This window comes from Petromyzon marinus, chromosome 35, assembly GCF_048934315.1.
Source record: "Petromyzon marinus isolate PM22_M1 ecotype Great Lakes invasive population chromosome 35, UKy_Petmar_22M1.pri1.0, whole genome shotgun sequence".
NCBI lineage: Eukaryota > Metazoa > Chordata > Hyperoartia > Petromyzontiformes > Petromyzontidae > Petromyzon > Petromyzon marinus.
Genome location: NC_133701.1, coordinates 4,424,062 through 4,441,277, shown reverse-complemented (window position 1 = coordinate 4,441,277; position 17,216 = coordinate 4,424,062). Strand labels below are relative to the sequence as shown.

General features: G+C 48.4%; 1 protein-coding gene across 13 annotated transcripts in view; it reads right to left on the bottom strand.

Annotated features, from left to right (window-relative positions):
• LOC116948983 (receptor-type tyrosine-protein phosphatase delta-like) overlaps window positions 1-17,216 on the bottom strand; it is a 614,820-nt gene that overhangs the window by 239,054 nt on the left and 358,550 nt on the right. For all 13 annotated transcript variants that reach the window (XM_076071860.1, XM_076071866.1, XM_076071855.1 and 10 more), the window contains one exon: window positions 8,336-8,577. In XM_076071860.1, the coding sequence (XP_075927975.1) occupies window positions 8,336-8,577 (242 nt within the window). The remainder of the gene's footprint in view (window positions 1-8,335; window positions 8,578-17,216) is intronic.

Here is a 17,216-nt window from a genome sequence, read left to right as displayed (position 1 = left end):
TGCGCTTTCAAGGCGCGGGAAAAGCGACGACAAAAAACAGCGAGGATTATAATGGACGGCGATTACCAACTGATGGCATTCATTACGGGGAGAACAATAGGCGGATGCAATCGTGACAGCCGCGAATAATGACACGGATGAGCTGTTTAAATGCCACAAAGTAAAGCTTGTCAACAATTACCGAGTCATGCGTTTTAAAAGGGACAACAACATCCCCCCCCCCCTCCTTTGAAACGAACTAATAACGTGTTTTTTTGCCGATCGCTCGTAATATTACAAATGAGGTGCTCCCCGGAAAACAACAACTTGATAACCCACAAAATGCCATTGTCCAGCAAGTAAACTTTTGCTCAAAGTTGGTGGCGTACTTTAGTGGCTTAAAAATAAAAAAAAGTTACTCATCAGATTTCATCGTGCGACCATCTATGGGAAGACAATACAACAACAACAAGAACATAACGGCTGATCGAGGCCGCCAAGTGAGCAAGCGAGAGCGAGCGAGCCACGACCGAGGGCTCAGTTGCCCCCGTCGTAAGAGGGACACGTGAAGACGAGGGCCGACGTGGATACCAGTCAGCCCGAGGGCACGCGCGCGCGCGCGCTCTGCCAGGGCGGCTCGGGCACGCCGAGGGGGCAAGCCGAGGCACGTCGAGACACCTCGCCGCTCATCGTCATTCTGTGGCTGTCACGGCACTGCAGCGTGACCGGAAAAGCTGCTCCCATGATTAATCATGGGTCCCGCGGTCTGCGCTGGAGGGCTGTAAATCAATTGGCTATTGGTTGATGTAGGAATTGTAAATATCCAGAGGTCACCGGTTCGGTTCGATCCGATCTCCTGGCACGACAGTTGAACGGATGGGGCAAGTTTATTTCATACCTCCCCACTCTCCCCCGGCCTCTGTCCACCCAGCAGTATAAATGTCCACACCACAGTCAGTCTATCAGCGGGTCACACGTGCTGGGGGTAATGTATGGCTAGCTACCACACCTTCCAAATTGTCAGGCCAGTGTGCAAGAGTAAGACAATTGCCTCGAGAGGGGCTCCATCGAATACAGCCACTTTCAAAAGCAGTGGCACGAGCAAGACATTGCGGGGCTGCACCTTTGTCTTTAATGAATCGTCATCCGTTGTGTTTTCATGTATTCTCCCAAGCCCCTTTCGTTAGAGAGATGCAGGTATGCATCTTGGACGGGCGACTGTCTGGTTAAGTACGCTTATCATTGCGCGATGAGTGGACGTAACGTATGAGCAGTGGACAACGAAAATCGCGACACGAGCTGAAAGGCGCACCGAAGAAACGTGTGTGTGAGAGGAGCAAACACAAATCAGTGCGATTACGTGGACACGTTGGGCAAAGGAAATCACGTGGGTTTTGGCCAGCACACACCATGGCTGGAGGGGACGATGGACAATAGATGGAGACTGACGGGTGGATAGGATGGCAGCCGAAACGGCGAGAACACGCCCGAGACGACACCCACTGCGGATACGGAGCAATTAGAAGGGCATACAGTGTGTGCAGGAGGGCGATGAAGAGTGCCACCACATGGCCATCAGAAATAGCGAGAGCATGGCGGTGCCTTCATACAGCAGTGGATAGGCAATGGCTGATGATCTTTTAAAAAATATACAGTGAGGGAAAAACGTATTTGATCCCCTGTTGATTTAGTACGTTTGCCCACTGATGAAGAAATGATCAGTCTATAATTTTAATGGCAGGTTTATTTGAACGGTGAGACACAGAATAACAACAACAAAATCCAGAAAACGCATGTCAAAAATTTGATAAATTGATTTGCATTTTAATGAGGGAAATAAGTATTTGACCCCTCTGCAAAACATGACTTAGTACTTGGTGGCAAAACCCTTGTTGGCAATCACAGAGGTCAGACGTTTCTTATAGTTGGCCACCAGGTTTGCACACATCTCAGGAGGGATTTTGTCCCACTCCTCTTTGCAGATCTTCTCCAAGTCATAAAGGTTTTGAGGCTGACGTTTGGCAACTCGAACCTTCAGCTCCCTCCACAGATTTTCTATGGGATTAAGGTCTGGAGACTGGCTAGGTCACTCCAGGACCATAATGTGCTTCTTCTTGAGCCACTCCTTTGTTGCCTTGGCCGTGTGTTTTGGGTCATTGTCATGCTGGAATACCCATCTATGACCAATTTTCAATGCCCTGGCTGAGGGTGAGGGAAGGAGGTTCTCACCCAAGATTTTACGGTACATGGCCCTGTCCGTCGTCCCTTTGATGCGGTGAAGTTGTCCTGTATCCTTAGCAGAAAAACACCCCCAAAGCATAATGTTTCCACCTCCATGTTTGACGGTGGGGATGGTGTTCTTGGGATCATAGGCAGCATTCCTCCTCCTCCAAACACGGCGAGTTGAGTTGATGCCAAAGAGCTCCATTTTGGTCTCATCTGACCACAACACTTTCACCCAGTTGTCCTCTGAATCATTCAGTGTTCATTGGCAAACTTCTGATGGGCATGTATATGTGCTTTCTTGAGCAGGGGGACCTTGCGGGCGCTGCAGGATTTCAGTCCTTCACGGCGTAGTGTGTTACAAATTGTTTTCTTGGTGACTATGGTCCCAGCTGCCTTGAGATCATTGACAAGATCCTCCCGTGTAGTTCTGGGCTGATTCATCACCGTTCTCATGATTATTGCAACTCCACGAGGTGAGATCTTGCATGGAGTCCCAGGCCGAGGGAGATTGACAGTTCTTTTGTGTTTCTTCCATTTGCGAATAATCGCACCAACTGTTGTCACCTTCTCACCAAGCTGCTTGGCAATGGTCTTGTAGCCCATTCCAGCCTTGTGTAGGTTTACAATCTTGTCCCTGGCATCCTTGGAGAGCTCTTTGGTCTTGGCCATGGTGGAGAGTTTGGAATCTGATTGATTGATTGCTTCTGTGGACAGGTGTCTTTTATATAGGTAACGAGCTGAGATTAGGAGCACACTCTTAAAAGGAGTGCTCCTAATCTCAGCTTGTTACCTGTATAAAAGACACCTGGGAGCCAGAAATCTTTCTGATTGAGAGGGGGTCAAATACTTTTTTCCCTCATTAAAATGCAAATCAATTTATAACATTTTTGACATGCGTTTTTCCGTATTTTGTTGTTGTTATTCTGTCTCTCACTGTTCAAATAAACTTACCATTAAAATTATAGACTGATAATTTCTTTGTCAGTGGGCAAACGTACTAAATCAGCAGGGGATCAAATACTCTTTTCCCTCACTGTGTATAACATTGTATTTTTTATGAACATTCAAGGGATTCAAGCCAGATGAAGGGCAATTTCACATGACGGTATTACAAATTTCGGATGGGGAGTCGGTTGCGTGGATTTTTCTCCGGCCCTCCACATCTATAAACAATGTACGCTTAGAGCATATGGCTGCTATACTGTACGTTTCCAAATGACGAGCCGCTTCGTTGAGCTATCATTTGTGGCCAAGTCGCTTCTGAAAAAAGAGCTACATAGCTCAGTGGGCCTTACCTGTTAAAATAAAACATCGTTTTAGTATTTTTGACTTGAGCATATTGCCACAAGACTGAGAGGGAAGTGGAAACACATGACGAAATGTACAGTGGACACCTATGGGCTATCTGCCCATGGTACGTGATGATGATGATGAAATTTCTTTGCATGACTAAATACAATATGCACATTGCATTAGCTGTGAGAGTTGTTCACCACAGGTAACAAATGCACTGAAAACAGTTCAGACGCAGTTTCCTGCGGCATTGAGTACAGATTTCCGGGCAATTCAAAATGCAAATCAAGCTTTGACTTTCCCGTAGATGTTCCGTGTGATGTCCGTAACAACAAAAAAACGTAACTGGAACATTTCGATTACAATTCGGGTGTACCGTACAGAGTACCGTCCGAAAGGGGACCGACATCTCAGTAAACTTCGTACAAAATAGAGAAGGGGGGGGGGGCACTGCAGACAAATCAGAGGGATTTGTCTGCCACATAGGTGGCTATGTGGCAGAGAAAGGCAGAGATGGTGGTGTAATACACAGCAATTTCAGATATTTCACAGCCGTGAGACAGCCAGTCAGAAGCAGGGCAAGAAAGGAAAGGTTTGCTGTCTTCGGACTTGAACATGAGATGGGGGGGTTCACGACTGGGAACAGCCGGGGGGGTGGGGCAGGTGGCGACCGCCGCCGTCCCATCACTGGCGTCTCCACCGCTGAGCCCCATTTGCGATGAAGATGAAAGTTTCAATTAGCGCGCGGCGAGAGCCTGCAGGGAGGGTTTTTGTAGCGACACCAAACAACCCTGCCCGCTGCGGACTTTGAAGACACTGCGATATCACCCCCACAGGAGCTTGTCGACACGCGGCAGGCCCATCGAGAGAAAACGTGGGGCCCCCTCCTGTACGCAATGTTGGCAGGACCAGCCACCCACCCCCCCCCCCCCACCTCCCATGCTTACAACAATTTTTTTGTCATTTTTTGGGGGGCTTCTTATCTTTGAGGCCCCCCCCCCCCCTTCTAAACCCGAATCCCCCGCCCTCCGTGCACTAGTCCACCCTGCACGTCAGTGTGTTCCGGTGTCATATTTTACCACAACCCTTAACAAAGCGGCAAAAAAATGTCCAACTGAATCAAGAGTATTTATGTATACTGGAGGAATCCGATGAGCTTTGAATCTTTTTTTCACGGATGTCCAGTCCGGAGCGGGTAAGAACGTTTCAATAACAAACAAAACAAAAACGTGATAGGAGTATAAGAATGGTAAACAAAGCACCCAAACACATGCAAATACAACACTAAACCACCCCTCATCCTACCAGGCAATGCCACTGGGGTTTAAGTTTCTTTTTCAAAAGCGATCTGGCCACAAAAAAATTGATAACTCAACAAAGTGGCCCACCATGCGGTCATTTATATGGGTAAATCAGCTCTCCACAGTAAAAAAAAAATGATATATTTAAATAAAATTAAAATCCACAGCATCCGGAAGAACATCCACCAAGAAGATGGAGCGCACAAAGAAATGGGCACGTTGGGCAGGTGTTGGGTTGATGAGTATGTCGCGCTGGGTCGTGCGAGGTAGCAAGGGAGGTTGGCGGAGGTGTTGATTCAGCAGTTGACTGACCGTGGCTGATAATGGTGATGGTGATGATGTCATGGGACCTTTTTTGGCTGCTCACCCGGAGCTTCAAATGCTCTGATACGTGCATTGCCTTTGTACCATTCGCCTGTTGGTGTTATCTGGTCGGACACTGGTGAGCCTAGGCCCTGAAGAAGGCTTCTGTCTCTGGTGTAGGCCAATCAGTTTCAAAGACAATGCCTCTATTAGCAGAGCATGTTTGTTTGGATGTTCACCACAAGTCCGTGTGGTTAATACAGACTTGGTTCCTTGCTGTTTGAACATCTCAACACCTGTTTTAGTGCCATAAAAGGGTAAAACCTATTCCTATTTATCAATGATGATGATGGTGATCTCCACAGAGCCACTTGGCTAATCACACTGACCGACACTGGCCTAAATGCCGAGAAACTTCGAGGGACACCCAGAACGAGAATGCACTTCTATTGTGATCACGCCTGCACAAACGCATTTTAAGGTCAGCTTCAATAATGCCAAACGTAGTATAAAAATATCGAGATTCCTGTAAATGTTTTAAATGGCCACCTGTACTGTGGGCATACACTGTTTAATAAACAGGCCGTTTGCTGTTTTAAACCTATTTCTGTTTAAAATTGCTATTAAAAAACAGCAATAGGTGACATCATTCTTGATTTGAAGATTTCGTGACTGCAGGAATCCATACTCTTTGGTTATCTCGGTAAAGTCACGTAGTGTAATTTTGTGTAAATAGAGAACAACAACAAAAGTGAAACAAAACCCCTGCCGGGTATGTCTGTGGTTTATATTCGTTAATTCATTCCTTCAGGTGAACATCTTTAGCAAGCCTGTTCGGAGCTTAATGTTCTGCGTAACTTAACGCCGTTCTTATTTACAGCACATCCGCCAGTGTCTGCGACTGTGGCATTATTTAGGGCAATGAAGGAAGAAATTAAACACACCCTCTCCCCCGCCACCCCCCGTGCCATAATTACCTCTTTTCCTCCTCCCTTGCAGCATCTACAATCCCAACCGTGAACGCGTGTTGTGTAATCGCTGCGAAGCGCCAGTTACGTGTGTTTCTTGTGCTCTACACGCAATACATAAAAGCCACCGTCTGAGTAATGAGCATCATCTAAAGCCCATCGTTCGCACCCCATTCCCTCCCGCCCTTCTGGCACTAACCCCCTGCTGCTGCTATGGACGGATTGCCTCTGTGTACCCCACCACATCCCAAAGTGTTCCGGAGAAAAATCTCCCCTGGGTTTAGTCAGGTGAGAACCGACTGCGACCAACGCCACTGCCGGCTTGCCCAGGCACTGGCATTCAATCACCGCATGTGAACCCGCGTGCCCTCTTCCCCACGTGGCCTGGCCATGCTGCGCACGTCCAAAACAACTCACTTTAAAAAGTCCTTGCCGATTCGGCAAAGCGGAAAGGTTTTTTATTTTGCCACTTTTGTTACATTTTGTATCTCAATTTCCACAGCGTTACCCTAATTGAGCTGTTGCAGTCAGGGCATGAGATGAAGTAGACAATGGTAGACACTGGCCCTTGGAAGTGTACATAACAGAGCTACCTCTGAGAGTCATTCAAGTGACCTCTGGTCCACACATTAGAGAGCAGCACTTTCCCAAAATTATATTAAAATTCCTCACTGGGTTTTAACGAACGTAAATTGCGGGACCATTTTTTTTTATTTTCATGCAGTCATTAATGGCTAGGCGGAGACGGTCAAAGCTCCACTCGACAACCCGGTTGAATCGCTGAAACTCGCATTCGAACCGAGGATCTCAGCTGTGCGCTGCGACCCCCCCCCCCCACCCATCTTGTTACCGGGCACTTTTTAAAAAGCCGTGAACATTTTGAAGCGAAACAACATAGTAACAGAAGCCCGCGGTTGATATGCAGAGATTGCGGGCTCAGCTGGTGGAATGATACAGCGTGGCAGGTGAGGGAAGATGAGATGAAAGGGGTTTGGTGGTGGTGGGGGGGGGGCTTGGTGTTTGCTATTCCACGGTTTTACAAGTGGGTTCCCCTGGATTGTCCCGCTAAGGAGAGCTCCAGCAGCCAGCGGCGAGCTCGGACTTGAGTGGCGAGCGCAACGCGGGCGTGTTTACTTACGCGGGGATGCGTGCTGCATGCGCAAGCGATCGCACCCCAGCTGGACGCCGCCAACCCACGCTCGGAAGTTCAATCCACGCGCGCGTGCTTACGCGTGCAACGCGTTTTGTTTGTGGGATTGCAAAGGGCGTTGCTTGAACGTAACTCGGGGAAGAAATCACGGGACAAAAAAAAATACTGGCAAAAATAACCGCGCACCGCAGACGTGTTGAGGAAGGTCCACAACACCCGGACAGAAGTACAAAACGTACCACAATCTAGAGGTCATGGTGGCCAATAATGCTGATGCCATCAAAGGATGATGAGCTTCCTGCAGTCTAGGAGGCCAAGAGTGTCCGCGAGGCAAGTAATAATTCATCAAATCCTACCCCCCCCCCCCGTCCTTTTCCCTCGCCTGGAGCGGGTCAATCAATTCTCTAAATTCTGGGTCACGATTTGATTCGAAAATCAATATTGTTGTCCCGTTTGCGTTTCCTGTCTTGCACGTTCTAAAATGTTCACCCATTAGCCTCGACACAACGTTTTCGTACAATCTAAATAAAGTGGATATAATCAATTCTAGTACACAGTGTTTGTACCATGTCCTCGATATGATAGTAAACCACGTGCATTAATGCCGTTGCCTTTTTTCAAAGTTATGGCTCAAGATTCCAATAGTGTGAAGTGTGGTTTGCCAAGTTGAGGAATGGCGCAATGGAATCACGTACATGCTCTTGGGACACAAAACTATAGAATAAGAACACCTTGAGCATCAGCATCGATTGTGATGTACTTACCCCTGCACTGTAAGTACGCATGATCAACCTATTTTGAACCGTACGTAACCAACCGCGCTAATCGGAGATGCGTGGTAAGGACGACAAACTAAACACAAAAAGCAGTTCCAGAGAAATGAGTCGTCAATCTAGATTTTGAAGTGCCATAGCTCCAGTGGCTTCCTAACACTACAGGCATCTTCAGGAATTGAAGTGTGGGGTTGTGCCCGCAGTGGTGAGGCGGAGAATCCTCCGCAGCAAGAGGTCCATCCCTAACGGCCGAGCTCGGAATACGAGTTCGCCAAGACACCGGCCTCACTCCCCCCCCCCCCCAGCCCCTCCCCCATGCTCGTCGTCGTCGTCGTAACTCACAGTTGGCGACCGTCAGGATGTTGCAGTGGTAGGAGAGCACCACCAGCGTGGCGAGCGAAGCCTGCAGGCCACCGGCACGGGGTCGCGCCATCGTGCGGCTGGACGAGCGAATGTGTGGACGAGCGAATGTGTGGACTAGCGGGCCGCCCCCCCTCCCCCGCCCCGTCTTCGTCGTCCCGCTCGGATCGTCGCGTCGTCCTCCGCGGTCTCTCGACCCGAGCTGTGGGGCCCTCACGTAGATCCTGAGAAGGGTGCGGAGGGGGCGGGGAGGGAAGAATAATGAATAAATAAGACGTGGGCACAAAATACTGAGCCGGCGTTAGCTGTATGCACGTCACGTGCGCTTTTTGTTTTTTTGTTTAAGGCAACAACGACAAAAAAAAATCGACAGATATTGTGCACATTGCATGGGTTCTGTAACACTTCCATCTGGCGACATGTACGGCAATTGATGATCTTTACAAGAAAGGTGTTGTATTAAATTCATATATTATTACAAACAACTCAATGCTCATTCCCAAAATAAGGGTCTGGATTTTTAATGGGGCGTCGGGGGAGGGGGCGGTAGCGAGTGGCAAAACAGTTTCAATTAGTCTAATTTCTCGTGGAATAAATGTTGTGGGTCTTCCAAGGCCCAACCCACTCAGAAGTTGTCACCGCGAGGGAAAGTTGTGGGGCGGAGGCATTTTCTGGAGCTCAGCCCCAGACAACTGCAGTGGGAAATGAAGCCTCTGTATGAATACAGAATGACACTCCTAGATGCTGGGCCTGTATTTGTCTCCATCAGCCGAGGGTGCCGTGGCCATGTAAACATGATTTAACTTCATTAACTGCTGTTATTTTAGCACCATTTGTCAAAGTCTGCACCACGCATTTAGGAAAATAACCTCAATTTAAATGCTAATTTTGATGCATACATTTCGAGCCTGACAGATGTGCTACAAAATGCAAAAAAATATTTGCGGCGGGACTAAAGAGGAGTTGCTTCAAATTGACAACGCGATTGTCCTGAGGTGCGGCGGACAATTATGGGGTATGAAGGTCAGAGTGCCGCTTCGCATCCGAGGGTCAAAGGTGAGGCAGCTACTTTCCATGGGCCCTTGGGTCATTATCAGTCTATTTAGCTCTCCAAATCGATTTTGGCTGAAGCCGAGCACAACTGTTGGCTTCTCGTAAATAACGCCGGCGCATCCCCACTGCGTGGGTCTTCGCGGTTCCGCCATATAGGCGGTCAGGTTGTGCCACGGCGTTGTTGGGCACGGCGTCCGACGTTTCGCCCCCATGTACGGGGAGATTATTTCAGCAACTGATAAACACATCGATTATGTTACCACATGCCAAACTACGTGCGGTGACAACAGGAAAACACACCAGGCAGCCACGCTGACACTCCTCGCTCTCTCTATCCACGTGTTCTTGCTGCCAGCACACGGAGCGAACAACATGTGGGTCCAACTTCAAAACACATCGGAGAGCTGCGAGCATCCCATTCTCTGTATTTTCACTCCCACTAATATGAATCGTCACGTGTTATTATTTTGAGGATTTATTATCCATCCGGACATTGATTCGTGTCACTGCCGCCTTGGCCCCTCCACTGTGCTGCTCCACGTGTATTTTAGAACACCCGCGCATGCGGCTGGGCTCTCCGGGGAGAAGCGTGCGTGTGAAGAAGTGCCCCCACCCCCCCCCCCCGAAAGCTCCCTCTCACCCGACGAAGGTCCTCACTAGTGGCAGCATGGCGCCTGCATGTGCAACCTATAAACGCGCAATGGCCGCAATTACACGAGGCGGCCGCTGCATTTAGGGCAAAGCAGATCGCATCGCAGCCAAAACGGCAAAAAAAGGAAATCGCAGCTCGGCCGTCCTGCAGCTTTTGGCGGGATCCCTGTAACTGAAGGTGCCCTCATTAGCGGGAAGACGTCCAATCTACGCTGCGGTCTGAACCGCACTGCCGTGAGTGTGACGCACGTCCTCGTGAACCGGCTCATTAGCTCGGGTGTCCGGAGCCTTTTTCACATCCTCCGCTCAGAGCCATTGCCTTCTCCTCGACTTTCCTTGCACCATCTGCTGCTGCTGAAACTACCTCGACTGTGGCACATATGCACAACAGGGCCTTGAACATAGTTCGTTAAATTAAACACTTTTTTTTTGTTCCTTAATAAGCTGCAGAACCAGCCAGCACACGTCCCTTAAAGCGAATGGGCAGATATGGAGCGCAGTCCCTCTGCTGATTAAAAGAGTTGCACTTTTCCACATTACTCGTGTTCCTAACGGTTCTTAAATCCTTTGCCACAGATTGATCATCGTCATCAGTCAAGGTCTATCCACTGCTGGATGAACGCCTTTCCAAGTTGCCCTGCACACGAGCTGATCTCTCATCATGCCATCATGTCATCCCAGCAGGGGTCACCCTATGGTGCTCAGAGAAAGCTGTCGGGCTTCCATTTGCGATTTGCCGATTTCACATCCCCCATTGCCCACGATGACATCTGCTACCGGTGTCGTATTATGATTTATTTTCCTTAATTGTTTTACAGAGTTCACGCGAATTTTGTAAAACTTCCTTCCCATGGTCATCAAGGTGCCATGATCCTGGCTTACCAGGAGAATGCGGTATAGATAATATAGATTCCACCTGTTCCTTCTGTATGGGATCTAGTGTTGTCCCCTCTCACGCGTGTTTTTCCTCCCACATGTAAAACAGTCAATGATTGGCCAATAAACACCTTCAGATATACTGTATAGAGGCCCGCAGAGCTTGGGGGATAATTTGGCGGCAGCTCACCATATGGCTGCTGCTTATCTGTGGTTACACCTCTCTCGTCAAGAGAGTTAATATTGTACGCATTACAAGTTGAAATTATAATTGTTTTGAGTGAAATATTTGGGCATTTCCATCTCCTTTCATACACGTTTTGAGTGGTTTACAACACTTGTTCTGTTTCATTTGACCTTGCATCCCACTCTTTACTGTCCCACTATAATGCAACAGATTAGGTGATTAGTTTGTGTAAAAAAGAGGGTTTTATATTATGAATTTTTACGTGTTAAAAGTTTCTTAGCTCAGGCCCGAAGACCCTAAATGCAATGCCTACAACAGCGAGGCCCCGATGATAGCAGAGCGAATGAGAACCTGTATATTTTTATTGTTCAAGGTAACAAACTTGAGAACACGGACGGTGGGAGGAAGTTCCAAAGTTTATCGGCGCGAGGAGGAAAGGATAACATGAAACGTTGCCAAATGGTAGCTGAACACAGTGTGCACGAGAGTAAAGCTCTCCGTTTGGTAGCACGTGCCAATCACATTGGCAGAAGCATTGTGGCACAACGTTAATAGGAACAATGGCTGTGGTAATAGCAATAAAAGAGTGACAAGCGAACGACGGAACGACGGTGAGGGGGTCAATGCGTTGAATGTGGGAGCTTAGATCAAGCAAACATTGAATTCTACCAAACAAGAGTCAGGCAGGAACTGGGGGGGGGGGGGGGGGGGGCATTATGACCAAATTTCATTCACAACAACTGAACCCGTGCGCTTAACACAGGAGTAGTAAATGTTCAGAAATAGCTGTCACTCCTTATTCACTGCATTCATTTATTCATCCTCATCCCTCGTGCTCCTGTGACACAGGCTGGTAAACACCAATTCGGAAAAGTGAGCACTAAACCCAGGCAGGTATCTGCCGAAGAATAGCACCTGGCACTGAGCAGCACAAACGGTGCCAAATGAGCTCCCTAATAATTGCAGGTGCCGCTGTTTAGGTATAAAACTATCATTGCAAATCATCAGTGATAGGAGGAGGGGGTGGGAGGTGGGGAAGATGGGAAATGCTACCAAGTTGGGGATTTGAATCGCATTTACGAAATTATTACTGTCACTGCGTGAGCCCCTGCAGACACAACGTTAACCTGGGAGCTGTATTAAACTGTCATCTAAATTATAAGTCTTGAAGGCCAAGGGACCGAGAGCAAAATATAACTTTTTTACGTCAAGAAACAGAATGGTAGTGAATGCTGCCGAGGTACAATGGCGAATCAACGGTCCAGTTCAATCTCCCGACTCTGACTCCATCCACCAAGCAGAATAAATGGGTAGACCACGTTTAGTCGAACAGCAGATGGCGTGGGGGTGGGTAAAGTGTGGATAGGTTCCAACTTTTTTTCAAGACGTCTGTGCAGAATGGAAGATAAGTTTCAAAATCTTCTATAGCAGTGGTTCCTTCTTAAGCTATCTGCGTGTGCCAGATGCCCTTTCTGGGGGTGCGAGTCATGGCCAGATTTGTCAGATTTATTTTAGAAGCTAAATAATCGAAACACAAACTAAGCACGGGCACGAAAGTACAACTACTTTGGTTCATCAAACCCTCTATTTATTTATTAACATTATGCCTTTTTTACGATTGAAAACCAAAGGGGTGCAAGGCTGCAGTCAAGGTTAAGAACCACTGGTCTAGAGGGACCCTCTAGAACCCCTTTAAGTGGGGACCCTTCATCCAGCAGTGGAATGAGCAGGCAATTGCAAGACTGCACCTCTATCTCCCAGAATGCAAGTCATGTTTTGTCATCACCAAGAATTCGACGAATTGCCAAGAATTCTCCGCAGCAGTGTTATGAACATTTTTGCACCAACAGCACTCCTTCATTCAGAGGCAGCGCGTTCACCTTTAACATCCGGTAATATATAATCCGGCGGTATGGTTGGCTTCACTGAGTCAGAATTTTGAAACGGGTCTAGACATTGTGTCTGTAAACAACTGGTGCTCATGACTGTACACTTGGAAGGCCAGAAGGCTGATGGAATATTTATATTTTGACTACTGTAGTCTGGGGCTACAGAATGGAAGAACGTATTGATACCATTACCCTTAATACTCAACTCATCATCAGCCATGATAAATCAACTGCTGGATAAAGGGTTCCCCAAGTTGATGCCATCTCTCAAGGAAACTCAACACACATTCGTCAACAGCACTGCAGTACAGTGCTGTATAATAGGTTACGCGTTGGGTAATGGCCCTTCTTCATAGCACATCAATCACAGCACTCGCACGCTTCTATGAAGTAACAACGCACCCCGCACATGCGTTCAACCTGTGCGTGCATTAACGTCATCGCTCCATCCGCGTGGTAGGTGCGCTCGCGGGTGCGCATTCTACCCCTTGGCTGCCACTCCGTCACGGTTTTTGCCCAGTGCTCAACTGACCGTGCATAACCCAGTTATTTTGTTCTCCTGGAGAGCAGTCACTTGCGCATATGGCTCCAGGACTCTGCTACGTCCGCATTCTTTAAATCGCCAGGCTCATTGCTTGTTAAAGAAGAGCCAAGCTCGTCCGACTTGTCCTTCGCACAGATTTATTTTTCCCACAATTACTTTTTCAATCAATGTTTTTCAGCGTTTGATCGGTAAATTTCCACAGCGGTGTAATGTAATGGTCGCCGCTTCTGCCGCTTCTGGCTGCATCTAGTGCTGGGCCTGCTCAGGCCGGGGTTCTATCCATTACCGCGTGCCCTTGACTCGTCGTTCCGAGATCAACAGAGAGAAGGGGGGATGGAGTGGGAAGAGACACGTGTTCGCATCAAAAATAACAGCAGCAGCAGCCATTCACAAGCACTCTGACACACTCGTTCACACAATGATCGCCGACCCTCCACCACGACCCCCATACTGCCCTTAACAGACTGTTGGGGTCAGTGCTGTGAGCGTGCACCTATTAGGGCCTACAGAGCACAGCATCTGGTCAGCACCACGCCCGGCCACTTTGTCTCTCCAGTGCTGAGATGTTTATGCACCGCACAGGGGTATTCGCTGAAGGCCGAGTCAACGTAGGGGAAGGGGCACGCTCTCACAAGGAATTGTGGCATTAAGAGTCTACATTAACCCATCAGAGAAGACGTCGCATGGAAGATGCTCTTTATTATCCAAGTCAAGCCTCGTGACACATTTATGTTTGAACCTAGCTGGCAAGAGGCTGCTTGCTGGAAGCTGTTCAAGGTCTAAATGGCAGCATATTCCATTAACACATTCACGTTGTGGAACGCTCACTTGTTAGCGTTCTGCTTTGCCTACACATTTCTTTTGAGCCCTCTGCCAATCCACTGCTGGATGAAGACATCTGCAAGCAGTGTCGGTCACGGGAATTCGCTTCATCAAACTTCACCACGCAGGGGCAGTGCAAACTTGGTGAATGAGGATTGAGATATTACTCACCACTGATGTTAGCCGTAGCCAGGGACTGGACTCAAGTAACCGGGTGTGCTAACCACTTTGCCACCGATCCACATTTTTTTTTAATAATTAAGCAGATCGGGTCCTCAGCACAGTGCAGAACACAATCATTTTTCGCATACCCCCATGCACACCATTGGAAGAAAAAAATGCTTCTTTCGCTGGCACTACTTGCAGCGTGGATAATTTTTAAATACAAATTGAGCACAGAATCGCACATCCTCCGCAAGGAGCCATCATCGCTATCATCAACCTCACGCAATGATGTTGCTCGATGCTATGCTTTCGACGATTGCATTCGTGTCTTTAGAGCTCGCCGCTGTGCCCAGCAGCTCGAGTGTTTTTTTTTTTAGAAACGAAGCTTCGCGTGCGGTTCACTTTGTTTTTGTCACGGCTCCATGCGCAGCCCCCCTGGGGGAGCGGTGGGGGTGGGGCTCAGACGCAGATTTTGTGTTTACAGGAAAACCCCACAAGTATGAGTTAACGAGAGGGTACCGTGAATTACAGTAGCAGCAACATCAACAACAACAAAAGCATATGTGCGTGCAATTATTTCATTGGGAGCCTATTTAGTCAGCCATACGTGAGAATGTTTCCGTGCGTGTGTGCGTGTGTTTCACTGGCTGTGATGAACCAGGCCCAGCAACGTTCGGATGGACAGACGGGCGGGGGTGTGGTGTTCCACCACAGCAGCGATTCACCGGTGAGGAGAGAAAACTAGGGAGAGGCGAAGGGACGACATTTGGATAGTACAGAGCCCACCCCAGTCTCTCCTCCTCGTGGGGCGAACGAGTGGGTGGGTTCTGGGGAAGCTGCCAGGGTCATTTTTCACGAAGCACCAGCAAACATCTTCTCGGCTGCGATGTTGAGCCCTCCCTTTCGTGTGCTTGCGAGACAAGAACACGGCTATCATGTGTGGTTTGAAACACGCCTTGCCCCCCGGCCACCGCCTGCCTCTCCAAGCCCGACATCACGAGTTGATCCAGGCAGGCTTATTTGCACAACAACAAGCGCCATTCTCCACTGAGTGGCGGTGACGTCAGGCTGTGTGCACGTTGAGGCCAGGTGAAGTGTCGGACGCCCGCCGGCAAGAGGTCACGGGGCAGACCCAGGTGCCACGGGTCGTCTGACTGAGATGAATGGCCAATGCACCACCTGTGCCCCCTACTTTGCCAACTTGCTGTGTTTTAGCCACCCGGCACTCCGATCGTTGTTGTGAGCGTCGCTCCTCCGCCCTCCGTTGTTGTTGGAGGGCGACTGCCTCCAACTGCCCAGTAGCATCCTTCACGAGCCTCCTCCACAGAGGCCGATCTTGACACCGCTGGTACCAGTCATCGGCATTTCCACTCAGCTCCACGTCCTCCTGTACCACATCACTCCATCTCTTCTCTAGCCCGTGCCGCGCCCGTTTAGCCCCCTCTATCCGGCCGAACAAAAGCTGTTTAGGCATGCGGTGGCTGGGCATGCGGGCTACGTGACCCAGCCAACGCAGCCTCGCCTTCCCGGAGGAGCTCACCGATGGGACTTTGTCCAGATCTGAGAGGGTGCCTTATTTGCCTTATGAAGGCACTCTCTCAGACACGATTGAAATACCTTGGAATTATATAACAATAATTATTATTAGAGAAGTGGGATGCAGTGGTCGGATAAGCGCGCCACACCCCCCCCACCCCCCCAGCTACAACAAGCACGCCGGGGATTTCGGTTGAGCCGAGAGGAAGGCGCGGCGTGACAAGCCCACCGCTGGGAGACACCCATGAAGTCGCCCGTGTGCGTGCACACAACACGAGCGAGCAGGAGCAAAGTCAGTGCCTGCAGTCTACTTTTATGCACAGCGGCCCACTGTGGGTTTAATGCCGCACATGCTATCTCATGCACGCAGATGGCCGTTGGCGAGTGATTGATGTAAAGTAGCATTCGTTTGGAAACATCCGGCACCGATGCAAGCTTATGAACTAGAAAACAAGTTGAAAACCAATTATTTGAATCGAACTATTGCTTATAAACGTCACCTATTATATATATTCCCTTTTAAGGCAGTGTTATTGATTAATGTGTCGAGGCTTTTTTTATTAATTGTTTTTGTGCACCACAGTCAACGCAGCATCACCAAATGACGGTTAATTATGATTTAAAGCTTTCGTGACTGCAGTGATTCATATTCTTGGTTCTTTCGGTAAAGTCACGTTGAAGGGAAACAATAAAATAATAAAAATATATATGTATATATAACACAATAAAATTCTCACGACGTTTCGACTGCAACACAAGCAGTCATCATCAGGTGTGAAAACCAACGGCAAGAACATTTGAAAGAAGTGTCGGTTTGAATTTAATTATTTATTTTTTAACGTTAGCACCACGGATAGCGATTCGACAGTTTGTTTAGATGAACGAGTCCATCTATGTTCGGAGAAGAGGAGGGGGGAGACGAAAAATTAATGTATGCTGTCTGAAAGCCACCGTAAGCGTGAACAATCAATTAAGACCCGAAATGGTTTATAAAATCCTTCCAATGATTGCTAAGCCAGAATCCATCTTCTCGGTTGAAATTGTCTCTGTGTTTGTATATGTGGATAGCCTCATGAACGAATCTCTCATGGTAGCCAGATGGCTTGCAAAGAACCTCTGTCTTGGAGAAGTCAATGTCAT